The sequence below is a fragment of the Ambystoma mexicanum genome, chromosome 10 (assembly GCF_040938575.1).
Source record: "Ambystoma mexicanum isolate Mex_15411 chromosome 10, UKY_AmexF1_1, whole genome shotgun sequence".
In the NCBI taxonomy this organism is placed as follows: domain Eukaryota; kingdom Metazoa; phylum Chordata; class Amphibia; order Caudata; family Ambystomatidae; genus Ambystoma; species Ambystoma mexicanum.
Window position 1 is genome coordinate 558,673,532 of NC_090932.1, and position 27,877 is coordinate 558,701,408.

Consider the following 27,877-nt stretch of genomic DNA (forward strand, 5'->3'; position numbering starts at 1 on the left):
TGTGTCTACAAGGAGGCCATAGGATATATGTCATTAAGTAGGTATAAGTGTATTATTGGGTGCATGGCCTTCGACCCTGCACCCAAGAGTGCAGGGTCTCCCCACAGCCACCTCAGTGATGTATGGTAGTGGGGGTTATTCTGTAGGTGTGTTATCCTTCACTGTGTCTGCCCAGAGGATTCGCTCCTAGCTGTATGTCTGTGGATCTTACATGGGATGGGTGTGCAGTGTCTTCCACGTCTAATACTTACCACTTTGTTCTTGGGTGCATGGCCTTTGGCCTTTGGCCATGCACCCAACACTGCACGCACTCCCCACAACTTGCCAATCAAAATGCAACACTACCGGTGTATGCATGGGTGGCACATGTGGCGGTGGTTGTGGCTAGGGCCTAGAGTCTTGGAAGTAAGGCCTTCGGCCTTCGGCCGACAGCCATGCATCCAAGACTCTAGGCCCTGGCCACAACCACCGTAGCATGTGCCACCCATGGTGGCGTACTAATGAATATAATAATAGCCAGTGCAAAAAATAATGCATTCACGGCATGTTGTCAATTTCAATGTTCCCTAACACCATAGGTGTCCTTACAACTGTAACAACTCCCCCGTGCACTCCACGGGCTCAAATACTGGCCTTATTGGACCCCTCATTTTCTGTGCGTATAAGGAGGCCATAGAACATACGTCATTAAGTAGGTATAAGTGTACTGTACGTACAAGATGTCCATAGACATTACATCATGTCAAGCGAACCCCAGAACAAATGCATTGATCACCCATATCTTAAGCCTCTAGCCCCTGGCCACAACCACCGTAGCATGTGCCACCCATGGCGGCATACTAATGAATATAATAATAGCCATTAGAAAAAATAATGCCTTCAGGGCATGTTGTCAATTTGAATGTTGCCTACCTTTATGCGTGTGCTTTCAACAGTTACAAATTTCCTGTCCACTACATGGACTGAAGTGCTATCGTTATTACCCCCCACATTTACTGTACGTACAAGGTGTCCATAGAAATTACATCATGACGACCGAAGAACAAATGCATAGATCACCCATGTCTTACTGTCTGAACCTTTCCCAATGCTCTGTGACACAGCAAAATAGGTTAATGAACAAAGCATGTGTACGCTGGTTTTTGCTCTGCTTTCCGCAGATTCAAGATGTCAGGCGCATCCAAACCATCTGACGCACAACACGTCTCGCAGCAGCCAATGGGCAGAGACGTCACGTGTATGCAGTCATGACGCCAGCCCCTTAGCCAATCGGTATCTTGTTCGTCGACCGAACAGGGAAGTGTGACCGTGAAGCGAACATAGATATCACTAATTATTTCAGACCTACTTTTTGATAATTATAAACAAACATACTGCACGTATGGTGAGCAAATTTACAAAAGCACGGTTTCTGGACCAAGCCCCTGTTCCTGCTGCAGATTTTGTCAAAATCCGTCCAGCGGTTTCACCTGTAGCCATGCGCAAAGGTTTTCCCCCATTCATTCTATGGGAAAAAAAGATGTTTTGGGACCCCCCTATAACTCCGCTCCCCCTTGACGAATCCTCACCAAACTTTACAAAAAAAATTCAGAGTGGCCCATATACCTTTTTTGCAAAGTTTGGTGAGGATTCGTCCAGGGGGAGCAGAGTTATAAGCCGCCCAAAAAGTGCTCTTCAATTTATCAAAGAGCAGGTGCCATTTCTGCATTCCCTGATAAATATGGAGGAAAGGCAATACGCCCTACTATATAGGTATACTTGGCCCAGGTTAGATCGTTGAGCTTATATGTAGTCGAGCTATGGGGTTTTTCAGCAGATGGATCATTAGAAGATTTTTTTACAAATCCTGGACTTAGCCAAAAACACACAATCTGTTCCAACGTGTATTGAGCTAGGCTTAAATCCTCTTTCCTACGATATGCAATAGAGGCTATTTATATTTTGGCTCTTTATATGTAAAGAGATTCGATGGACTATGATACATAATAGCTAGGGTGTAGAATGGAGATGGCTAACCCAGGTTAGGTTGGTTTTAAATAATATAGGTTGTGGCTATTTGTAGAATGTAGGAGCAAAAATGGAAACTAAAGACCCTAGAATTGTGAATCTAGCCTACAGAGACAGCGTTAGGGGCCACTTTATCAATATAAACTCTGTAGGTGTAACTATTTCTGAATATCTGTCTTGTAAAATTAGTTTTGGGCCTGAATTGCATTTTAATCTAATTACAAATGATTGCAAGAGATGGCTGTTGTTAAAGTTTTGAATAAATAATATTAGAGTAGTTACTGACATGTGTATACTGCATAGATGAGAACAGAAATCATAGACTTCAAGTAATTCAGAGCTAAGGACAACATATAAATAATTTGGTTAATTGGAATTGGTTTTGATTGTTTTTGAGTTATGCTCAAACTATATGTAATAAATTAATCATACCATACTAACTAATTTGATTAATTGAACACTATGATTTTTGTATATACATTCAAATATTAAAATGTGCTAAGAATATTATTACATCATAGAAAGTATCATTAACTTGCAATAATTGAATTAAAACTAAATAAATAGTTGTCACATAGCGAGTGTGACATTGCTCCAAACAGAGTTTATCTGAGGAACATTATTTAAAAGACTGGGATCATAACCATGGCCAGGCACTGGTCGACATTACATTTTTAAGTTTGAGTTCCTGAGTCTATTATGTTCAAATTACACAGAGCAGTCATGAGACCATAATGCCAAAGAGGTAGACTGGGAAGTTATTTTGTATAGGATAGTGGGGTGCATTGAGGGCTCCTTCCATTGCCAGAGGTGGAGTGTAAGCCTAATTTTGAAGAGTTACACTCAAGAGATGGATTCAATTGCCAGGGGGAGAGCATTACACTGTAGTGAGTCAGGGAGAAAAGGAGCGAAAGCGGGAAGAGACACGGGAGTGGCCGAGTGGGGGACTGATATTATGTGAACAGTCAAGGAGTGGAACGTTTGAGAGGGAGATGCAGTGAGATGTATTGAGTGTGATAGTGGGGTGGGGAGGCAAGACCTTGGATGGATTTATCAACAATAAGCAAGCAATTAAAGAGAGCAATTCTGTATGGAGAGCGAACCAAGGTGGTGGCGGTTGGTAGAGTTGGGGGAGGATATATGTATTTAGAAAAGGGTGCATGTCGCAAAGTTGAGGAATTTGTTGAGGGGAACAAAAGAGTAGAGGTGTAGACCAAGAAATAGGTTCACACAAGAGTCTAGTATGTTGAACACAAAAGTCGAGATGAGGGTTTTAGTTGAGTGGTGGGTGAGGTGCGAGTGGATTTTTCTAGTCTACAGTCTGGTTACTGCACAGAAGAAACACACTAATCTACAAGAATGTGTTGATTGCAATAACAATTGAAAGGGGCAAAAACATGCATGTGTCCTTTAATTTATTATAATCCATTATTGATCTAACCAAAAAGCATATGCAAATCGATTGTGATCTAAAAATGATCTGGCCTACACGTGTTTCACCCACAGAGAGCTTCTTCCCGTCTGATCACTTAATTTGATAATGTAATCATTTGCTATGGTTGCTGAATATTGAGATTCACGTTCAAATGTTTCTAATCACTGGCTTTTTCGCAATATAGAATTTGATTCAGTACTGAGCAGTGCAGATTGATAAGTGAGTGGTCAAGGTTACTGTTGAACATATATCGTCTTCAATTGCATCCACTATTTATGCCCATTTGATTCTTTTTTTTATTTCTCAGAAAAGCGTGAGAGGGTTATAAAAACCTTGAGCTTGCAATTTTTAGCAGAACCATATTTTCATCGGGCCTAGTATTTTTAGTAATATGCACATTTTGTAAGTCGGTGTTTTGGACAGCTTTATAATAATTCATATGAACAGGTTTCCTATTCTTCAATCGTATTTGCTGTGATTTTATGAAGGGAATGTTTTGTGATGCATTGACTGTGATTGCAATTTGTTTGTGATAGTACTGTTATGGTCTTTGACCGAAATAAAGTTTAACAATAACAAAATAACTTTATAGAGCCACCCCTCAGGCCATGCTGTGCATTATGGTCCTGTAAGGCCTGTTAAAAGCACGCACTATGCCTAGGCATTTAACTCAGTCTTAATGGTTCCTATCGCTTGACATATTTGTCGGCTGAGGTCCTTACAGCTCAATCTTCACCTACAGTGGAATGGTGGAGACCTGGGAGTCAATCGGATCCAGGCCTTCCAGGCATAATACACCAATGTATTTGGTCCTGAGTGCTCCATGATTTTACTTACCATGCTTTACGATCTGAGTACTACACAACCCTTTCCCCCATTCCTTCTTTGACGTTTGGATGACCTTCCTCGGGGATGTAGCAGGCATTCTCTTGCCCTCTGCCAGCCATGTATACATTGGTTTTAGTTTATTTTTCCCAAATCGTTTTTCCCCACTTAGGACCTAGACATGCAGCCACGTATCTATAGCTTTGTTATCCAAAGTCACTAGTAAATATGGAATGTCATGATCCATTAGCCCTCCTTGCTTCAATTGGACCTGTAAGTCAGAGTTCCAGACTCATACAACCCTGTATTGCCAGTGGCTCCAGGCAATAATGCGTTAGCGTTGCTCCATATAGGGATTTGTTACACAAGTCTTACAGTGAGAATAATGCTTACTATCTCCAGTGGGATGGGTCAGTAGAGATGTTAATATTCTGTATCAAATCTATAAGGTATTGAATGATGCAGGTATGCGTGAGTCCTGCAGCAGTTTCTTTTTCATTAGTGAAATAAATGCTCTACTTCAGTTCGTACTGGCACAAGTATTCTTTATGCCAAATTAATTAAGATAAGTAGAGGACTGTTTTGTTAATCTCTACAACAATTTGTGACAATTACATTTATCGTGGTGCATTACTGAAATAATTATATCATAATGTGTTGTATATGTTTTCTTAAACTAAAGAGGACTGATAATAGCCATTCCCTCCTACTCTCCCATAGCACCTGATGAGGCCTCTAGACAAGTCCGCTCTATATAAGTTTCTTCTAAACAGATTCACCCCTCCTCCTGATCTATCAAGCATATCATTGCCTCCCTTGCTGTAACCTTGGCTGATTCTGCAATCACCCCTTTGCCACTGGCTCCTTCCCACTACTCCACATGCACTCCCTTGTGCACCCTCTCCTCACAAGTGCAAGTGAAACTGTTCACTTGCATTTAATGGACACTACACTTCTTCACTCTTCCCCTGAGCATTACCTTTCCTCCCTGTCCTGCACACCCCTCCCCCTTAATTTCTGTTATTACACTTGCAGGCTGCAAATTGTCTCAGAAACTAGTAGGAATGTTATTGTTTGTCTGCTTTCCTGCACACCCCATCCTCACATCCACCCCTCTTTCTTATTACTACACTTACATGATCTGAATTTGTCAAGACCAAGTCGGAACGTTATGGTTTTGTTTTTCTCTCCCTGTTCCTCCTCCTCCCTTGTCTTGATGCGCCTTGAAGCATCATTGGCTGTTAGGCACATTATAAATAACCAATAAATACATAAATATGAAGTGAAGACATAAAATACAATAATAAAGAATGTAGTCCAAGAACTGCCGGTTGTTTCAGTCTTGTGAAACGCTTGTAATTCTGTGGGCATCGGTCCAAATGGTGTGGAAGGATTAACAAGATCTGTCAAACTATAAATCTAAAGTGCAATAAACAGCTGAAAATTACAAAACTATTGGCTATGTCAAAGCTTGTTCCATAAGTCGTTTTTGTATTACATGCTTTGCTGTGGTATTTTTTCAGATCAGAGCTGCCGCAGGGGTTTGGGTTGTTTTCTTTCCCACCATTGATTCAGCTTTACTCTCTTATGACAATGGCTAGAAAAAATCTGTTTTGGTGACAACCGCTTGGTTTTTACCTCATTTAGTGCATGTGTCGTGTGGGTGTCTGTGGAAGAGGTGTGGACTAGGGATGGGTGGTAAGAGCTGAAGCTTTGTGAGATATTCTCTTATAACCTCTTCAAATCTAGTGTTTTATGAGACCTCCTTGTGCTCAGTGGCATTTACTGCTTATTTTAGTTGAAATGGGCAGAGAAAAACAGAGAAATAGATCCCACCATAACTTTGCTTCATTTTACTGCTTCTTGCTTCACTTACCTCGGCATCATTGGCAGATGAGTGGCCCCCTCTTGGTAAAATTCTGGTAATTGTTCCATTTGTGATAACAATTTCTGCCGAGCAGACAATGTTATCCAACACCACACGGTTACTCCTCACAATTCTCACTTCCGATCCCACTGCTATGCTGGACATACGTTTTATAACAGGTGCACCTTCAGGGAAACACAATTTTAAGACAAAACTTAAATTCAAGAACACTTTGCAAAGCTTAATTGAAATTGAACACTCGTTTTATTATAGGTAGTTCTAATATTTCCACGTTCTTCCCTGCACTCAACTAAAAGTGATCCATTTCTTATATTGAAATAGTCTTTACACTATCACAGTTTTTAGGCACAATTCTTTTTCCCCATGTCTGTTCATACACCTGCTCGTGAGTTAGGCAATCTTGTCATCAAAATCCCCATATTGCTCATCCTACTGTTTTTAACCTGATAATTACGGTAGGCTTACTGGTCCACGTACGAATGAGTTTTTATAAACTACTTGGGTACTCCCTATAGTAGTCTATTGTTATAGTAAAAAGTGATCACAATTGTGACGTTGCCCGTACAGGGCCAGCATTAAGATATGGAATGATTAGCCTCAGGGTTACACAGTATTCTGCCTACAACCGGGTCTGTAACATGATCTAGGGCAGACAAGACATACATCATTGTGTACATTTTCTGTATAGCCTGCTTTCCATAGCTGCCAAAAACCTATTGTGACATTTTATTTTAAAAACAAAAATACAGGAAAATCGAATCATTTTCTTGTAATGCATTTCTATTAAAATGTATACAAACTAGATTGAAAATAATATCAATAACTATACTGTACAAGTTAAAGAATATTTCAAAAACACATTCTGTTTGGTAATACTTGTGCAGCACCCTGCGAATTACATGTAGTACGATGGACTTCCCAACAGCACCCATGCCCTCCTGCGAGCCATACAAAACGCTGCAGTCAGAGACATCCCCCAACTACCCAAACATTCACACATCACCCCTGCTCTTACACTGGCTTCCCAAACCCCAGAGAATTAACTTCAAAGGACTCTGCATTGTATTCAAACTGATCCACCTCAAAACTCCATCTTACCTTCATGACAAACTGAAACCCATCAACAATACAAATACCAGACAAGCCAGCCAACACCTTCTACACATTTCACTCTGCAAACTCACATGCACACAAAAACAAGCATTTACCCACTGGGCACCCCGTGCACGGAACATCATACCTTTTCACATATGCACTGCACACCCCATCACCATTTTCAGAAAGAGCCTCAAAACATACCAGTTTCCTCACACATAACCCTGTCCAACTCCACTCTCACTTGTCCATCGTAATCTTCCAATCCTTTCCTGAAAACATTGTGTAACTTTTTTTATTTTAACTCTCATCTTTAACTGATGTAAGGTGCTCAGAGACCCTCTGGCCAGGGCCAGCGCTAAACACAAATTAAAAAAAATAAATTATATTTTTTACAGAAACACAGAATGTTACCCGTTTGGCAACACCTGAATTTCCCATGCAACTCTTCTGCTTGAACCTTACGGAATGGCACCCTTCGCAATCTGTCTTCCCCTCACCCACACACTACTCCCAATCATTGTATTTCTCCATTTTGCCCTCCTCCACTCGACCTTCCCCCATGTTGACTCTAAAATCTAAAATGAACACCAATATTCAATCACTCAAATCAGGATTCATGCAATCTGAAGGAGCACCCACCCCTTTCACACAACATAACTACCCCCACACACCCTACCCACCATTGATGCACTTATGTCGACCTATACATTATTCCTCTGAGCAAATGTCAGTACTACCACGGGGTACCTTTTTTCTCCATTTTAAATTTTGACAGGTGGCCCGTCCCCCATTTCTGGTCTTAGATTTGCCCTTTTTCATTAGTCCCGCCCATTTCATATCAGTGTAATATAAAGTTGATATACATTTTATATTCATTTTATATACATTTGACATCATTGTTATCTAACATTTTTATAAATGTTATATACATTTTGATATCAATCTATATTTTTAAAAGTGAAAATGTGTGGTTTTGTGGCAAAGTTTTGTTCCTTATACAATTCCACACCGTTTCACCAATCTGCACCAAATATTGCATAGTTACCTGTTAGGACACTCCAGACAATACAGGCTAAATTGCATTTGGACACCCCACCCTGTTCCTTGGATTTAAGCACAAGTCAACATTTGTTTGTGGGTTTGTGTCTTGGCAAAGCATTGTTCCTTATACAACTCCACACTGTTTCACCAGTCTGCACCACATTTTGCATAGTTACCTGTTAGGACCAACGGGACATGAATGGATACATGGCATGCGGACACCCCACCCCTTTCCCCAGATTTCAGCATAAGTGAAAAATTGGTTTATGGGTTTGTGGCTTGGCGAAGAGTTGTTCCTTATACAATTCCACACTGTTTCACCAATCTGCACCAATTTTGCATAGTTACCTGTTAGCACTCTCCGGACATGAATGGCTACATGGCATGTGGACACCCCACCCCTTTCCTCAGATTTCAGCACAAGTGAAAAATTAGTTTATGGGTTTGTGGCTTGACGAAGTGTTGTTCCTTATACAATTCCACACTGTTTCACCAATCTGCAATGAATGTTGTCATAGTTACCTGTTCAGACCATCCGAACATGACTGGCTACATAACATTTGGACACCCCACCCCTTTCCTGCACCTTTGGACACCTGCTGTCTGCACTTACCCTTGCACCTGTCACTTGTTGGCCACACTTCTTGTTATTGTTTTGATCCCATGTACAGCACTGCCCCCTCCCCTTTCCCGTTCCCCTCTCCCTCGTTCCGCCTTGAAACACTTGTGTATATGCGTAACAAATGCCATATCATATCATATCATTTCAGCACCTTCACATATGAGACAGTTGCCTGAAATGGGTGGAACATCAATGTGGTTGTAGAAGGATGGGTCCTTTGCCCTAAAATTCACAGTTTCCGGGACATTTGCACTGCAAAGTACTACAACATGCCCGGGTGAGGCAACAGGTGGGGAGAGAGAACAGCAGGTCCCAGTATGCAGCAGCACACTAACTCTCGCCTCCCCCAATGTCTGCTCCAGGGTATGTCAGCCAGCCACACACACCCATTCTCAGTGCAGTTTACTTCAGATTGCAAGGCACATCAAACAATGAGTGAATCAGAATAGCGACCTACAGATCATAGATTTTCAACAATTTAGGAGAGTGTTGTCTTGTCAGTCCACAGAACCCATTCAGAGAACAGATTCTTTTTGCTAGTTTTATATAAATTTCATATTTTTTAATATACATTTTTATATACAAATGTATATTCAGTGAAAAAACGTTATATGGACGTTATGGTTAAGTTGCACTAATAAAAACCTAACAAAATTAGTGGAGAAACTTTATTAAAGGCTTATTATGGTTACAAGTAAAATCGAAAACTCCCAGAAATGGGCCAGTTATTGTAAGGTAAGCAACCATAACTCGCGCCACCACTGTGCACTGCTAAGACTAACAGCCACAACATCAAAGATGACATGACAATTTTCATTGATGACGTCACTGATGACCTCACAAATCTGGGCCACTTGGTTTGGTCACTGACTGTAGAAATGTTTAAATAGAAAAGTTGAGATATATGCAGAATGCATTAACCTTCTTGTATATTATATAAGTGCTTGGGTTAGGGTTTGGTGTCAGCCAGCTCATGGTGCACAAATATAACCAATAACCAGACCATAAACATACAATGCATGCGAGTATTTGATACTGAACTGTAATGTTATTAACATTTTATATTGATATTGTTTCTCTTCTTCTGTACTGCCAGTATGTGCCTCTAATATGTATGCATTGTGGGTCTTTGTATGTATTGTTTGTAGTAACACAGATATGTAGTAGGTCTTGACTTATTACCTATGTATTCCATGCTTAACATTACTGAAATCTCTGCAAGGATATCTTTCATGATTTTAAAAAGCAAAATTAGCAGAATAAAAATATTCTACTTCTAAAGTGTATGCTGCACCCATTTCTTCTGTGTATGCATGAGTAGCTGCCTGTATTTAGAAGAGCACTGTAATATAATGTTTTCTTTGCATAAGTACATTCATTCATTTGTAGTCAAGCAGTTTTGCATAGATCTCACAGTCACCCGTAACACCTTGTTACCAACATTATAAACATAACGCTTTGTAAGGATGTGATAATTGTCATGTCATCTTTGATGTTGTGGGTGTTAGTCTTAGCAGTGCACAGTGGTGGCGTGAGTTATGGTTGCTTACCTTACCATAACTGGTGAATTTCTGGGTTTTTTCAATTTTACTTGTAACCATAATAACCTTTTAAGAAGGTTTCTCCACTGATTTTGTTAGGTTTTTATTAGTGCAACTTAAGGATAACATCCCTTTAACAACATGTCCCTTACATCATACTGAACCCCCTTGCCTCCAACGTGATAGCCACAGATTCTGCAGACTGTGCAACTGTCCACAGACTTTGGACAGCATTCACACTGCCCAAAAGCACAGGGGTTCCCTTACATTGTTGTATCCTGCAACGGGCAAAGACATGTACTTGAAACAATAAGAGATATATGTAGCACATCCAAAAAATAAATATGTATACAAACCCGGTACTTGAGAAACCAGAAGTACATTTTCATAGGTTGCACAACATAATGGAATGCACCAAGCGCAAAGGTTAACCTAACAGTATCACCTAGTGTGAATGAAGAAAGTGGCCCTGAATTACTATTAAATGACCAAGAAGATGGCCACTGACAGCCCTTAACTCCAAATGCAGAAAATGAACTAAGACACGTATCTGCAAAAATTGATGAACTCAATAATAATTTTGTACAGTTGATGACATTTTTTAAAAATCATGTCAAATAAAATATCCAATATCACTGCCCAACTTGTACCTGTGGCAATTCACCCTATCCCAACCAATCATCCCCATTAACTTCCCTAAATGAAAGATGCTATGATGAAACCTCAATCCCTTCCTTCCCTCATGAACAGTGTGTAGAAAACCCCAATTCTTCCATATATGTTTCCCATTGTGATTCCCAATCTCTTTCCTAATTGATTGTATGTTTTTGTGTTAATGAATATGTGTGTGTGTACTGTTGCTGCGTGCCCAATTTCGAATCCGCGGCATGCGCGACTGTCCAGGCTGTCCATAACCAAAATGGAGGTGCCCCCGGACATTGCGCCTGTCTTGAACATGTCTGCTCGGGTGTCTCACGCTTTTAATAAGTTCGGGGACTCCACCCCTGTCCTACAGACACTACTACTCATGCGCACCAGTTTTCAATGTGCCCCGGGACACCACACCTGTCCCGACATGTCTGAAAGGACGTGTTGCACTTTTTAATTAGTTTGGGGACTCCACCACTGTCCTACGGACACTAGTAAACATGCGCACCTGTTTTTGATGTGCCCCCGGACCCCATTTCTGTCCCGACATATCTGCTTAGGTGTTTTGCACTTTTAATTGGTTCGGGGATTCCACTCCTGTCCTACGGACACTGGCATGCATGCGCACCTAGTCCTGTTGTGCCCCTGGACAGCCTGTCTGTCGCACATATCTGCTCGCATGTGTCACATTTCTAATTAGTTCATGGACCTGGGCCCTGTCCTCTGGACACCATCACGCATGCGGACACCGTATCCCACGCATTAGGTGTCTGCAGGACAGCCATTCTGTCCGCGGCTGTCCAGGGACATCATCATGTGACTGCACCCGTGCTGCATGTCATGAGTATCCGTGGAGACTGTCCGTACCCCCAGACAGTTAAAAACTGTATTTTGGGCCAATCCACAGTGTTTTAAGCTGCAACTTCACCCTTGCAGACATCCTAGACCAATTGTTAGTTGTTCTGGACACATTTTATTACATTTTGAGCCCTATCTGTGGATCTAAGTGTCCGCGCAAATTCATGCCGTCTGCGGACAGCCCCTCTAAAGGGACCCACCCACTGCTGCTCCCAAGTGTGTTTCTGGCTGTCCAGGAGAGAGTACCTGCTGCTGTATTTGGGATTAGCTACCTCTGTGTTGTGCTTCTTTGGGAGGATGACATCCATGGCCCCTACAGCTGCCCCACCACCACCACCATCTGGAGGGCCTGGAGAGAGGAACATGCATGGTCATACACAGGTGGATCAAGAGGAGGATGAGGATGAGGTAGTGGAAATCCCTCTCACCGGCTGCCAAAGTGAATCTTGGGTCTGGAAGCTTTTTACCACTGTTGGGGGGTACCTACGGCTTGTGCAGATAAGGTTAGAGGCACTGAGTGCAATGTTGTACTCATTTATGGAAATCCGGGTCTGTATAGCTACAAAACCACCTCCATTCAGCACCACCTCAGGTCGAATCACAAGGCAGCAGTGCAAAAGGTCGTACCTTTCGAAGGGGCGAGTAGGTTGACATCCACTATCACTCCCTCATCATCCGCTCCTGCCACCACAAGAGACACTCCTGTGTGGCAGAAGATCCCTGCAGAAGCCTCGCAGGCCATACATGACACAGTCGACCTTTAGCTACCGAGGGTGACAGTACTCTGTATGTACTTTGATACACTGCCCTGTAGAGGGGAGCAGTTTTAAAGTTCTTTTGAGGCTGCAGTCTGGGAGCATGAGAAGCGCTGTCCCTTACCTAATTAAGGCACATCCAACATCTTCCTCTCTCCACCTGTCCCTTCATCCCTGTGGTTGTTGCCCCTTCCCTACCCTCCCTTCCCTCCCCTCCCTTGTGTCTTCTTTGTGTCTCCTGTGAAAAAAATGCCAAAAAGATATAAAACACAAAAAATCAATAAGAAAATGTTCTTTTCAGAGCCACCTTTCACGGTTCAAACATAAAATTACCAAATATAATTACAGGTCCCTACACAGTGTGGTAAGTCCACAGACATCTAAAAATGCAGGCGGTAGTGCATCAAAAGTGGTGGCTCTAAAAAGATCTTTTTTTCTGGTGTTTTTTGTTTTTAAAAGTTTATTTCAAGTTTTAAAGTAAACTAAGCATTTTACTGAACTAAACTTTTTCTTTCAACTTTAAAACAGTAAGGATTCTGGTTTTGCCGTGCTTGCATACATTTTTTGTTCACCTACTGCAAAATGCTTTCTATGTTTACAAAAAGTGCTTCAAAGCAATTTTAATATTTTGCAAGAAAAGCTGATTACCAGCATCATAAGATGTTCTCCATCTCTGAGGAAAATATTGGCAGTGCCAAATTTAATATTTTCATTATGGAAAGACGTCATTCCAACATCTCCCAAAAATGCACACACAGTCTTGTTGACATTGCACCTCGCTTTCTCCATTTGCGGACCTATGAACTGGAGCGCATCCACATCTGTCTCAGGGCAATGCGAGAAAAAATTACTCGAGAGTTCTGGAACATTTCCTTCATTTTGCCAAATGTCTCCTTCATTGCAAACTTGAATGAAATTCCAGTTACATAACCTAAACTGTTCCCTCCACAATGAACAATGATAATGTCTGGATGTTGGAGTGTGACCAAATTGACACAAAATAGGAGCAAGTCCACTCACTTCATGTCACACACTCCATACCATTCCACATGAACATCATGAAATCCAGGATTTTCAGCCATTCCACACTGCTCTGCATGCACCTTCAACCAATGGATCAACGAGTCCCACAAAATCTGTACACTTGCCTCCTAAAAGTCATAGCCATAGCCATCTGCACTCCTCTCAGCAAACACACCTTCTGCCAAACTCTCTCCTTGAATACCACACCCAGGAAACCTTATTGGCCAATTCCCTGGTCTGCACAGTCCCATTTTCATGCCTGGCATCCTCAAAAAACCCAGATGTGGCATATGCCATCCGTGGACTACCGCGGTGTCTGCGAACAGATCATCCAATTGAAGGGGGTGGGGTGAGAAATTAAACACAAGGAAAGTTATTTACTCTTTAGTGGTGGCTCTGAAACCAACTTTTTTTTGTATTTTAATTTTTTTGGGGGCTTTTCAGAATTTTTTCTATACCCACTCTACATGATTTTACAAGAACTTTCTAAGTGCAATCTGAATATTGGCAATAAACATTGCATTGCCACAATCTGTAAAAGTGATGCCATCACTAAACAAAGGACATCCACCATCCTCCAGAACGTTCTCATTTGGGAACGGTGACATCCGAACACTGTACAAAAATGAAGATACCCCTTTGCTGACAAAGCACCTTCCTGCATCTTGTTGAGGACAAAAGACATTGGGGCAGGTCCATAGTGTCCTAGGTGGTATGTGTGAAAATATTACCTTTCCACATGGAAAGAGCTCCATTAGTGCCTTCAGAAATTCTTTCACAGCACTCTGCAAACTTGTTGCACTAATGTACCCCAAACACTCTCCTCCACAATGGACCACAATGACATCTGGAGTTTGTAAAACCACCATATTTCTGCAACGTGCACATAAACACTTCAAGTTTTGCTCAGGCACACCACACCAAAAAGCCTCCACTCCCTCCAATCCAAGGTTACCAGAAATGACACATATTCCTGTGTACCTCTGTAAATTAACCCTAAAAGCATCTCCCACCATCCACACCGTAAGGCTTTTCATCTCTGCAACCACAGCCATCTTCACTACAAGCAGCAATGAAAAAAACGATTACCCGCTCTTCCTATAAAGCACAATCAGAAGACCTGATTGGTTAATCCCCACAGTCCCTTTTCCATGGCAGGCTACTGCGGTGTCCACAGACACTGTAACACAGGGCAGCCCTTATTCCCTTTCCACTTCAATCTTTACAGCTCTCCCTCATTGGCTACTGTCAAGCAGTCACACTCCCATTCACCAATCAAATCCAAAAACTCTACATCTAACTCTGTCATCTCAGTTCAACACTTCAGATGTACTGTTGAACACTCAGAGTACATGTCTCCTGTTACTCCCAAGCACCTGCATCAAAAACTCTATAGAAATCTCCATGATTTCCATTTGCAGATTTAACTACATCTGCATCCATCAACACAAAATACAGTTATGCATCTAGTTTGAAAAGTAAATGTCCAACTCTTTAACAAATGTATATAAACAGGATTCCTGACACTTATCCTGCATAACCTACTCAATAATCATACTCTCATTTATCCCACCTCCTGATATCAAGTGGCAGTTAGTTACAATGCTGTGTGCTGTGTGGAAAGTTTTGTTTTAATGAGCATTTTCATAACAGTTTCAAAACACATATTTCCAATTTCACCATCACTGTTTGTCTTTTGTGAAAGAAAAGAAAACCACATTTGAAACATTTCCACAGCATGTTTAAGTGCCAGATCCTGTGTGTGTATGTTCAATATATTTTCTTCTCCCACTAACAAAGCTACACTGAAACTCACACAATGCACTCTCAAAATGAAACTGCATGTATGAGCATGGCATATACAAGGAAACAGAAATGGCAAAATGCAATGTTTTTAAAACTATTTGTATAATCACCATTTCAAGTAAAACAAATAAATGCATGTGTACATTCACAACAATGCTATGTGTCATTTTTAATAAATAAATAAAACAAAATGGAAACGATTTCTCCAACATATTGCAATAACACTCAGTGTGTGCAATTTAATTAACTTTCCCACACATGCATACTTGCTAGCTAACATTCTCCTTCCTAATCTGTACATGCTTCTTGGCTTCTTGATTTTCTCTGCATTCTGGGACTTGCAGTGCACCATTTCTAATACAAATAGTGCAACCACAACTCCCACACTTTCTTGCTCCCGCCCCATGGGGCATACTTATCACGGGACCACCCATTACCAACGCTGCCAGTGCCTCCAAGTCCCCATTCCCATACAGTGCCATGCAACTCCACAGAAATAGGGACTAACATTTTCCACCACCTGACTTTCTAGGCCAACATGACCTGTAAGGTCCTAGCGCCACTGGTAATCTAGCTGCCGAACAATTATTAGGAATCTGGTGGCAACCCGTCTGCAGCAACGCCAGTGTTACCACCATATTCGTAATCACGTCCAATGTTACTACCTCTTCTTCCCAACAACTCCTGCTACATTGCAAAATAATGTCTTATTGTACTAAAATTACTTTGCCATGACCATACATACCCACTCATTTTCTTCTTTCCCAATTGCAGTGAAGAACAACCACCTGAAAGACAACAACCTACCTCCTAGAAGACAACAACTTGAAGAAAACTACTCTTCACATCCTACAAAGTAAGTGCACTAGTGTAGTAGTATTCTTTCTGTTACTCATCCAGTACAGTGTAACCGTATACCAGCCTACAAAATTCTTTCCAAACCAGCAACATTTACTTCACTTTTATTCATTGTACCTCATGAGGTAAACTCTTTCTATTCTCATCTGGACATCATTATCATAACACCCACTATTATCGTGAAAACATTCTAATGTCCTTACTTGCACACTACACTATATTACGCACTAACTCAAGCCCTTCACACATCTACACACACAGCTACTCTTACAACCTCCCCAACCAGGACTAACAGCCCATTGCACAATCACACAGCCCTCTATTTATGTCTGCCCTCATATTCACACACTCATTAAAAATGCACGCAAATACATCCCACAACTTTCAAACCCACATTATCCTTTTTTCTCCAACAGACAGAAGAGAATGCCTACTAAAAAGGAACTCAGTAGAAAACAATGAAAAAATAGAGCAGATAAAAGTAAAAGCATGCAAAATATCCCGCTCTAGCAGAATTTACAGCATATGTTCAAACAAAACTGCTAATACAGTCAGCCAACAAACCTGAACCACCTAGAAGTAAAAACAACTAGGCCTCTCTTCCAAAAAGTAAACATAAAAACAAATGTATAAAGAAGAATTAAACTGCTAATAACAATACCACTATATCTACCAATGTTAACGTAGCCACAGTTGGAAAATAATGTGCACCCATATAGTACTTCAAAATCTTATAAAAATAGCAGAAAAGTCACGCTTGACCCTTAAAAATTACTGCAGAAGACTAATCCTGGAAGCTCTCATTGACAGCACAATGCTCCTCAAAATAACAGTTTATATTGATTTTAACCAGAATTAAACCACTTACAAAATTAATCAGTAAACTACAAAAAGTACTTCTAAACATGCACAATGTCAACATAGATACTTTTGCGAAATTTTGTGAAGGTGAATGGATTGACATAAGCAGCACAGAACCATATTTCAATGAAGAGGCTTATGAACAAGAGCATAAAAACACAATTGAAATACATAGTAATGGCCCAGGGTATGAAATGCTAGACAACGCCATTATGGCACAAGAAACCCTTATTGAAAAAACATCCCCAACAAACTTACAATAAATTCTTCATTCCACTGAACCAATCCGTCTAGTCTACAAATGGCCATGCACCTCAATGTGTAACATATGTAAACAATCCTTCAAATCTTTAAACCAGTTCCTCAATCACTATGTGAAAGTAAAAGACAAAATTAGAATGAAAACTTTACACACCATAGACTCCTGTCCAGTGCGCAATTACACTGGACTATGAGGAGATTCATTAGCCTGCATTTCAGTTCCTGCTTGCAAAAGCACCTTTCACCACATCAAAATGTTAGCAACACACCATTCCACTATTTTAACATTTTAATAACACTCTCTTACATGGCACAGCCAAAAAGTGGTCTTTTTGCTGAAGAACTTCTTCAGCAAAAAGACCACATACAAAGTAAATATTTTGGAAGTGAATATCACTTAGAAAATTTAGTAACTTTAGAGAAGAGTAGCGGAAAAAAAAATACAAATGCCAATCTTCTAATAAACACATACAAAAAAGAAATAGCAAAGTTTAAAACCACATCTGCTGACATACCAAACCAAGTATGTGTGTGTTGTCGCAGAATATTTTATAAAAAGGAGCACCAAAACTGTAGATATTACTTACAAAATAGAAGACAATGAGGAATCCCACTGGTTGAAATTAGTTCTATATCTTTTTTTTTTTTAAAGTTTTTATTTTTGGCGGCAGAGGTACAAAGGCACACACAAGGGACAACAAATGTATACAGCAGTTACATCGTAGAGCAGCATAACAATTACGATACAGCAATCACAGCATATACAACATGGCAATACCTGAGGAGGAGCAACAGTGGGGCTTCATCCAGTGGGGTCAGAGCCTGATGGGGCAGGGGACATACCGGACACGGGGGTGTCCTCGCTGAGGTTGTTAAGGTAGGTGTTAAATTCACCCCAAATATTTTTGGGGCTAGATTGGGCGGGGAGCATAGTGAAATAATCTTCCTCACAATTCCATGCCCAGGTGAGTAAGCGGAGCCACTTGTGATAGGACGGGGGAGAAGAGCATTTCCAACTCTGGAGTATACACTTTTTGGCGATCATGCAACTTATATTCAGAAATTTGGCCAGTCGTCTGGAGCCATCGGTTTTCCAGGCCCCGAACAAAACCGCCAGAGGGTCAGGGTCAACCACGATGTCAGTTATTGCGGAAAGCGTTTTTAATATGCTATCCCAAAACCCCAACAGCTCCCTACAGGCCCAAAACATATGCAAATGGGTGCTTCCTCCGCACCACACCGGGGGCACAAGGTAGCCGCGGTGTGGATGAACCTCGTGGTCCTACGTGGGGTGTAGTAAAGCCTATTGAGGAGTTTGTAATGCATGGCGCGGAAGCGAAAGTTGAGGGAGACCTTTTTGGTGTGTAGACACATTTCACCCCAGGCAGCATCGGATATCTCTAGACCCAGTTCGCCCGCCCAATCGTCCCGCGCTCGGAGAACTGGGATGGAGACATTCTCCTGCAGGATCTTGTATAGTGAGGAGACGACGACGCAGGCGCCGCCAGAGTTGGCAATGTAAGCAATTGCCGGGTTATCTGGAGGCTCATCTGGGAATGAGGGCCATGTAGTGCGAAACGCTGCCCGTAGTCCATAGTATTGGAGAGTCTCTAAGGCGGATCTGGTGTGGCCATGTTTCCATGTTTGGGGGTCTATAAATCTGCCTTCGGGGTAAAAGTCGGACAGTGCCTGGTAGCCCAGGGCCCCCCAGTGTTGCGCTAATGCAGTGTCACGTGTGGGTTCTAGGCCGGGGAAATCCCACACCGGGAGCCATTTGTAGTAAGGGGAGGACTCGGAAGTTGGATCCAGCAGACGTTTCCAGGCCCTAATGGTAGTACCGACAGGGTCAATAGGAGAGTCAGGCGTGTAACGACAATGTAATATAAGGGACATCATGTTGGTGTCGATAGCCGCAAGTCGCTCCAATTTGACATGCGGCCGTGTCGGGGAGCCGGGGTAACAGTGGGTGGCATGTTGGGCCTGGGCCGCTGTCCAGTAAAGAACCAGGATTGGAGCCGTGAGACCCCCCTGCTTATATGGGAGCGCCATGTCCGTCCACTTCGTGCGCACTGCGCCGGAATGCCATTGGAACTGCGCGCATAGTGTGTGTAGTTTGGTGAAGTATCCCTTCCCAGGCCATATAGGAACGTTACCGAAAGTGTAAAGGAGCTTAGGAAGCAAAATCATCTTGATGAGAGAGAGTCGACCAGCCATGGACAATGGGAGAGAGCGCCACCTCAACATTTTGGCCTCAGCCGACTGTGCTACGGTCCCATAATTGTCGGTCAGTAGGGTAGGTTTAGTTAAGGATATCTGCACACCTAGATATCTGATGCCGTTCGGGGACCAGCGGAGGGGGTACTCAGTGGTGGGTCGGTGGGTAGATTTGGTAAGCGGGAAGATCTCAGACTTTGAATAATTGATCGTGAAACCAGAGTACGTGCCGATGCGCGTGATATCCCTTAGTATGGGATCCAAGTGGGTTGTGGGCTCTCTGATGTACAATAGCACATCATCCGCGTATAAGGAAATTATTTCGGGGTCATCTTTCAGCCTTATTCCTTTGCGGGCGTGGCGTGCACGCACATAGTCCGCCATTGGCTCTATTGCGAGTGCAAAGAGAATCGGGGAGAAGGGGCAACCCTGTCGGGTGCCCCGAAAAAGCGTGAAAGGGTCAGATGTCAGAGAATTGGCCCTTACACGTGCTACAGGGGAGGCGTATAGCAATTTGATAAACCCGATCATGTTTGGGCCAACGCCCATTGTCTCCAGCACCAACCACATGTAGCTCCACGAGACCATGTCAAAGGCCTTCTGAGCATCCAGGGTTACCGCCACAGCCTGGGCATCCTGATCTATACGGGACAAAACATTGAACAGTCTCCTGATGTTATGGGAGGTGGACCTGCCGGGGACAAAGCCTGCCTGATCCTCGTGGACTAAGTGTGGCATGATAGGCAGAAAACGGTTCGCTATGATCTTTGCAAAGATTTTGGTGTCGAGGTTCATAAGGGAAAGGGGTCGATAGGATCCGCACTCGTCTTCCGGTTTGCCAGACTTGAGCAGGACCGTGATAACAGCTTTACGCATGGAAGGAGGAAGGATGGAGACCCGGAGTGCTTCCTCCCAGACCTCGAGTAGTCTGGGGGCCAGTATGGCCACGTGCTCTTGATAGAACTCGGCAGTGAGGCCGTCAGGCCCCGGCGCCTTGCCCTTGCGCCGTATGATCAGGAAATCCAACTGGTCGCGGGTGGCAGGGGATATTTCAGTAGTGGGAATCTGGGCAAGAAACTCTCGTATGTGTTGTTCAGTGTGTTCGGCAGGTTGGGAATACAGGGACCTATAGAACTCGGTGAATACCTCCAAGATCTGTTGATCCGCCCATTGTACGTTGTCGAAACGGTCCTTGATGGAGGTGATCTGAGTTCGGCCGAATTCCCCCCTCACCAACGCTGCCAGTGTCTTTCCCGGCCTATCCCCCTCGCTGTATTTCCTGGCGGCCAGTGGCCGGCTGAAGTACTGGATTTCACGGGTGGCGAGTGCGTTAAATGCTTGCAATTCCTCGCTGATTTGGGACAGTATGGCGGGGTCAGCCCCTGTGGAGCATTGTTGCTCCAGTTGCTTCAATTTGGCTTCGGAGCGGCTGAGGGCCGCGCAAATTGTTTTCAATAACCCAGCCTCCCGTGAGATGGACATTCCCCTAATATACACCTTAAAGGCATCCCACCGGATCGCCGCCGAAGTGCTCTGAAGAGAGTTGCGCTCAAAGAAGGATTCGATGTCAGCCAGAATTTCGGCTCTGAACACAATGTCCCTGAGGGCCTCGGATTTGAATCGCCAGGTGCTAAGTGTTGGGACGGGCATGCTTAGCTTCACCGAGAGAGTAACTGGAGCGTGGTCCGATAGAGTACGGGGGAGGATCTGGGACCCCTCCACCCTGCCCATGGTTTCACTGGACACGAAGAACAGGTCTATTCTGGACGAGCTGTCGTGCACCGACGAATAATAAGTGTACTCCCGGCCCTGGGGGTGTAGTGCCCTCCAAACATCGCGTATGTTAAGTGTCCGCATGTGGCCGTGAAGTCTATGTGCAGCACTGGATAGGGCGCGGGGGGCCGTGCTAGTTCTGTCCAGGACAGTGTCCAGAATGAGGTTCATGTCTCCCCCCCATATAGTCTGGATCCCTACATAGCCCAGCAGTATATTGGTCACCACATCGAAGAACTCAGGAGAGTCGACAAGTAAGTATGATATGATATGATATGATATGGCATTTGTAGCGCGCCTATACACAAGTGTTTCAAGGCGCGACGAGGCAGGGAGGGGGGAACAAGGGAAGACAGACAACGATCCTACTAGGCCAGGTGTCATTCAGATCGCGCAAGTGCAGGGATATGGAAGGGAGAAGGTGCAAGGGGAGGGGGGGAAGTGCAGTACAAGGTAAGTAGAATAAAAATAAATAAATAAGAGGTAAGTAGAATAAAAAATAAATAAATAATAAATAAAGAGGGCCAGCTGGTGGCAAGTGCAAGGTAAGTGCAGACAAGTGCTGGGAAGTGGAGGCTGTCGGGATACAGAGACAGTCCCGCAGTGCAGGGATTGCCAGGGAGGGGTTGCCAGGTAGGCAGTGCAAGTCGAGAGTGGCAGGGCCCAGGATCGGGGTCGGTAAGAGTGGCCCAGTTGCAGATACAGTGCAGTTTCAGCAAGAATTAGCAGGGGAGAGGGAGAGAGAAAGCAGAAGCAAAGAGGAAGGTTTTGAGGTGCTTCCGGAACCGGAGATGGTCCTCCTCAAGTTTCAGGGAGACAGGAAGGCTGTTCCAGAGGGAGGCCCCAGCCGCGGAGAGAGATCTACCCCCAGCTCGTTGCTTCGAGAAGCGGCTGACCCTGAGGGAGTTGGAGACGGATGAGCGAAGGGCTCGGGAAGGAAGATATTTAGGAAGAGAGAGTTGAAGGTATTTAGGCCCCAGGCCCCAGAAGGCCTTGTGGACAATGCAGAGGGTTTTGAACTTTATCCTTGCAGCCACTGGGAGCCAATGTAGAGATTTCAGTCCTGGAGAGATTCGGTCCCTGGGCTTGAGGCCAAGGACAAGTCTCGCAGTTCTGTTCTGGATAAGTTGCAGAGGGCGGAGAGTGGAGGCAGGCAGATTAAGATAGAGGCTGTTACAGTAGTCCAGCTTTGAGAGAACCAGGGCTCGGGAGACAGTGAGCTTCTGGGGGAAGGAGAGGAAGGGAAGAATACCTCTGAGGAGGTGCAGCTGGTAGTGTGACTTCTTTGAGACGTCAGATATATGAGGAGAGAAGGAGAGTGTGGAGTCGAAGATAACCCCGAGGTTTTTTGCATTGCAGGTAGGAGCAGGAAGGGGGCCAAGAGAGGCCGGCCAGAGAGCTGCAGGGAAGGAGGGAGTGGGTGTGCCGATGAGGAGAATCTCAGTCTTACTGGCATTAAGGCAGAGGTCATTGGCAGCGCACCATTCCTGGATAGCAGACAGACAGTCAGAGATGAGGGAAGGAGAGGAGGAGGAGGCCGAGGGTAGCCTGAAAATGAGCTGGGTATCATCCGCATAACATTGAAAGTTGGGGCAGAGAGCAGCGATGCGGTGGGCAAGGAGTGCCAGATACTGGTTGAACAGCCAGGGGGAAAGATTAGATCCCTGGGGGACACCACAGGTGGGGAAAAAGATGTCAGAGAGGAAGGACCCCAGTTGGACCTGGGAGGGTCGATTGGAAAGGAAAGAGGTCAGCCATGCCAGAGCCTGACCAGTGATACCCAGGTTATCACGAAGACGGTTGAGCAGGATGGCATGGTTGACAGTGTCAAAGGCAGAGGAGAGATCAAAGTATTCTTTGTTCACCAGGGTGCAGTGAAGTATGATGTAGCGACCCTCAGGGTCTATGTAGCTCTTATGTAGTATAAATTTGATCGATTTATGTACCATCGTGAGGACACCCCTGGATTGGGAGGAATAAGAGGTGAAGAATCTAGCGGGGCCCATGACGGGGCCATGGTGCCCGGGATATGGGCATTGGAGTGTGTCTCCTGTAGGAGTAGTACCTTGCAGCCATGCCTGCTTGCAAAGGCCATGATCTTACGAGCCTTGGTGTGATTGCTCAATCCGCGGACGTTCCAAGACATTATGACGGCGGACATTTCAATAGCAGATATATAAACTCACAGTACACATGTCAGTGAACATCCCAGGTCCAGCAGTGGTGTGTGTTCCCAAGGTCGAAGACGGGAGTGCACACGTGGTTTACCTTCGTGCGTGCCGAGGGACCTCGATTGCCTTTTTTGTGTAACGTCCCATACCCACCCTCCACCCTCACCACCAACCCAAACTTAGTAGTGTAAACAAAACCCACCCTCGACAATGCAGAGCTGGGCCGACCCCAACATGGCCCAGTCTGCCAAGAAGCCCAACCGGGGCTGGCCCGCAACAAGGGCATAACCAAGAGCAGTGCAATCGCAGAGGGGTGCGCTATTGCCGCGTAGTAGCACGCTGGGAACCAGCTGGTTCCGTTACAAAGTAAACAGTGTTAGCGGTCATATTGTAAATGTCCCTGTTTTGCTCAATCAAGTCCGGGGGTCAACAGAAGGAACATAGTGGTTCAGCAGCCCGGCAACCAGGTGTGACCATAGAAAGGTTCATGAGGCAGCCAGAGTGAATGCAATCAATTAAGCAGAGCTAAGAGCATTTGGTCCATGGCAGGAGTGAGAACAAGGCAAAAATTGAACATGCATAAAGGGGCCTTGTACCGGAGGGGATACAAAGCGCAACCGACCATGGGTGCGAGCAAACAGTGGTATGAAACAAACAGTATGTGGTCATAGCGGAGAAATAGCACAGATCAACATGGAGTTCAGTCATTGTTCATAGAGTCATCGACAGGAGGTTGCAGGGGAACATGTGCCTCAATGAATTTTACCGCTTCGGACGGCACAGTGAAGAAATATAACTTGTTGTTGAACGTGAACTTCAAGCGTGCTGGGAAAAGTATGGCATAGGGAACATTTCTTTCTCTGAGGAGTTTCTTCACTCCAAGGAACTGGCGGCGCTCCTGCTGGACACCAGTTGAAAAGTCGGGAAAAATTCTGATCACCTGCGAGTCCATACGTAGCTCGCCCTTTTCCCGAGCGAGGCGGAGAATTAGGTTGCGGTCCTTGAAGCTCAAAACTTTCGCAATGATGGGCCTCGGGAAGTCGCCAGGCTTGGGCCGCGGCGAGAGCGCCCGGTGTGCCCTTTCAATGGTGAAGAAGGGTGACATGTCTGGATTGCCCAGTAGTTCCTTCAAAAGATTTTCGACTGCCGGTTCCAGTCTGCCCCTCAGCGCATTCTCCGGGACACCAATGATGCGTATATTATTTCTGCGCGACCTAGATTCGAGGTCATCACACTTGGCCTTGACCGCCTTCATGTCCGCAACCAGGGTAGACACGGTGCCCTGGAGCGTGGCTATGTTGTCTTCGTTGGTTCCAATTCTGTTCTCCGCCTCCATGATTCTCGACCCCTGCTGGTCCAATTTGGCTCTGAGCGATGCCACGTTGGCATTGATGTCATCGAGCTTTTCGTGGAACGCTGCAAAGTTTCTAGCCATGGATTCCATGATTGAGGTGAGGTCTGGGGTGGGAGCCTCAGCAGGGAGCATATCGGACACCTGGTCGTCCGACGTGTGGGCCGAGTCGGACCTCGGGGTGGGCTTGGCGAATTTGTCCATGGCCCCGGCTTTATTAGTGTTCCTAGATCTGTTGGACATCGTAGCAGATGATCTTAGGGCGTCGAGTGCTCAGAGTGGGGACCAGGGCGAGCTTGTTAAGGAGGCGCGCCGCAAGCCCCGCAGTCGGGGAAGCACGGATCAGTGAGGCAGGGTGCCAGGCCACAATTGCACATATGGAACGTAGGTGGAGGCGGCAGGGTCCGCGGCATCAGAATGGTGCGGAGCAGCCGCAATGACGCTCTGATGGAAGGCCAGTGTCTGGGCCGGCATCCGAGTAGGCGTAGCCAGAGGGATAGTGGAGGCAATGTTCAGTGGAATTGCAGGGCCCAGCCAGGGCTGAACCAGAACAGTTATGAGTGGTCGACAGGCGGTGTAGCGCAGTGAGAGGGCAGGCTCTATGTCCAATGTCCGAGCGTGGATCAAGGCCCTCTTGAGGAGGGGCACATGTAGTCTTGTGCAAACGGAGGCCGGCCGGGGTGTAGGGCAGCGGTGGCGGGTATGGGCGCTCCACGGGGGCGGCCCCGGGGTGAGCAGCATGGAAAAAAGGCTCCAGCCGGGGGGTGGCAGATGGCGGTTGGGCGCGGGGATAATGTCGAATGCTGCACGCAGCCGACGGGGCAGCGCCTCACCTGGAGCCCTGTCAGTGAAGGGATGAATCTGCAGTTCTCCGGCAGGCTCACAGTCGAGCGAGGCAGGTCCAAGTATGGTGCCGAGGGCCGCACCGGGCGCACCCGCCGGAGGGTCCGTGCGCGGCCCAGCGAGGCGGTCTCCGGTATGGCACGGGCAGGTCAGAGCAGAGCAGTGGGGGCCCAACCCAGGCCGCAGCACAGGCCAGCGGGAGCGCCGCCCGAACCGCGGCGCACTCGGTGCAGGTCACAGGCAGTGCGAGGCGGACACCCCACAGGGCTCGGGCGGTTGGGCGGGCAGCAGCAGCGAGACAGCCAGGCCAAGGAGAATGTCGTGGCGGCCGGCCGCGCGCCACCACAGCCCCGATGGCATCGCACACGCCGAACTCCGGCTCCGGGGGTCCGATCCAAGCCCAGATTGCAGTGGCACGTAGCCCTAGTTGTGGAGGGCACAGGGGATCAGGAATCCAGGCGCAGGGAAGAAGCAGACCGCAGATGTCGTCAGATATGCAGCGGCAACACACGGAGCTAACAAGCTAGGCAGCCATCTTGACGGCTGCTCAACAGCGTCCCCCCATTAGTTCTATACCTTATGACAGAAAACAAATACAAAATAACTGACCTTTCAATGCATTGCAAATACTGCAATACAAAACTTGATAATAACCAAATGCCTTCACAGGCTATCACTAATAACTTGGAAATATTCCGACTTCCCAAACCTCTCCAGCAGCTTAATTTGTATGAGAGCATTATAATCCAAACAGTACACCAATTCCAAGCTATAGTACGCCTTCAACCCAAAACAGCCAATTGTCCCCTTCTAATCTTAAAGAAAATGTAGAAACTCTAGCAGTGCAACAGCCAATAGATCAATCTTTGGTTAACCTAGTTAATGGTGTACCAATGAAAGACAACAATATTTTGCAACAATGAGTAGACTTAATCAAAGTTAGAAAAGACCTACAATATCTAAAAGAAAGCAATGGCTACTACAAAGATATAAACATTGAACAAAACTTAAGGGAACCACCAAAATAATTCAGGATTCCTCACTAACTGGCCAATTTGAACTTGTAGATCCTATTACAGCATGCAATATTTTATACCAGTATACAATTCACTGCCTTCACTCCAAAGACACAGTAGATGATACACTAGAAACATATCAAATGCGTCCAGACAAAGGATCTTCAATCAGCATATGGGAAAAAAGTGTAGAAGCACAAGCCTTTCCTCTACTCTTTCTTACAGGAAAAGGGGGAAGATATGATGTAAGATGCACACAAATAACAGCATCACTATACCGCTCTTTACGTATGTATTCTGAAGACCCCAGATTCAGACAAAATGTTAAATATATATTCCACCACCTGTTTGAAAGTGAACTAGCAACTCTATGTTACTGAGTTGCACACACATCAAAACAGGCTCCAATTATTTAAACATGTCTGTTACCCAACTACTTCAAAAGATAAAAGACAAAGATGAAGTTTTGCAGTGAAGTATCACAAATCTCTTGGAGACATGCGTGGTACAAAATAATACTGTTCAAATGTGTTTATTTGGCATTTCTTAACATTACATTCACAGCATTTTCATCGACATGGCTCGCCAAAAGTAACATTCTAACATAAAAAATACAACAAGAACAACACGAACAAACTGTGGCAGTCTCTGGTGTGGGTATTTAATCCAGCTAGTTAAGTGTAATGAGTGTGTGGTGGGTGCAAGTGAGGGGTCAGGGGGGTGAAGGGGGAAGATGGTGGAGTGACATTGGTCGATGAGCCGCTGCACCCCGGAGGACAGTGCTGGGGTTGATGTGTTGGTTATCTACAGCAGTGTTTGCTCAAGGCGGTTTAGCATCAGAGAGGTGGAACATGTCCCAAGTCAGAGTTTTCCATGCGGCAAACGCCACACTAGTGCTGTTCGGGGATCTGAAGACTGCGTCCTCCCACTCTCTGCTTCCACCCAGCACTCCATCTCCCCATGACATGTTAGGTACTGTGGC

General features: G+C 44.9%; 1 protein-coding gene across 1 annotated transcript in view; it reads right to left on the reverse strand.

The window, feature by feature from the left end:
* The window catches only part of LOC138491567 (allantoinase, mitochondrial-like), a 2,117,278-nt gene that overhangs the window by 1,662,860 nt on the left and 426,541 nt on the right, over positions 1-27,877 (reverse strand). Inside the window, exon 2 of the mRNA XM_069618137.1 lies at positions 6,144-6,319. Coding sequence (XP_069474238.1) covers positions 6,144-6,319 — 176 coding nt within the window. The remainder of the gene's footprint in view (positions 1-6,143; positions 6,320-27,877) is intronic.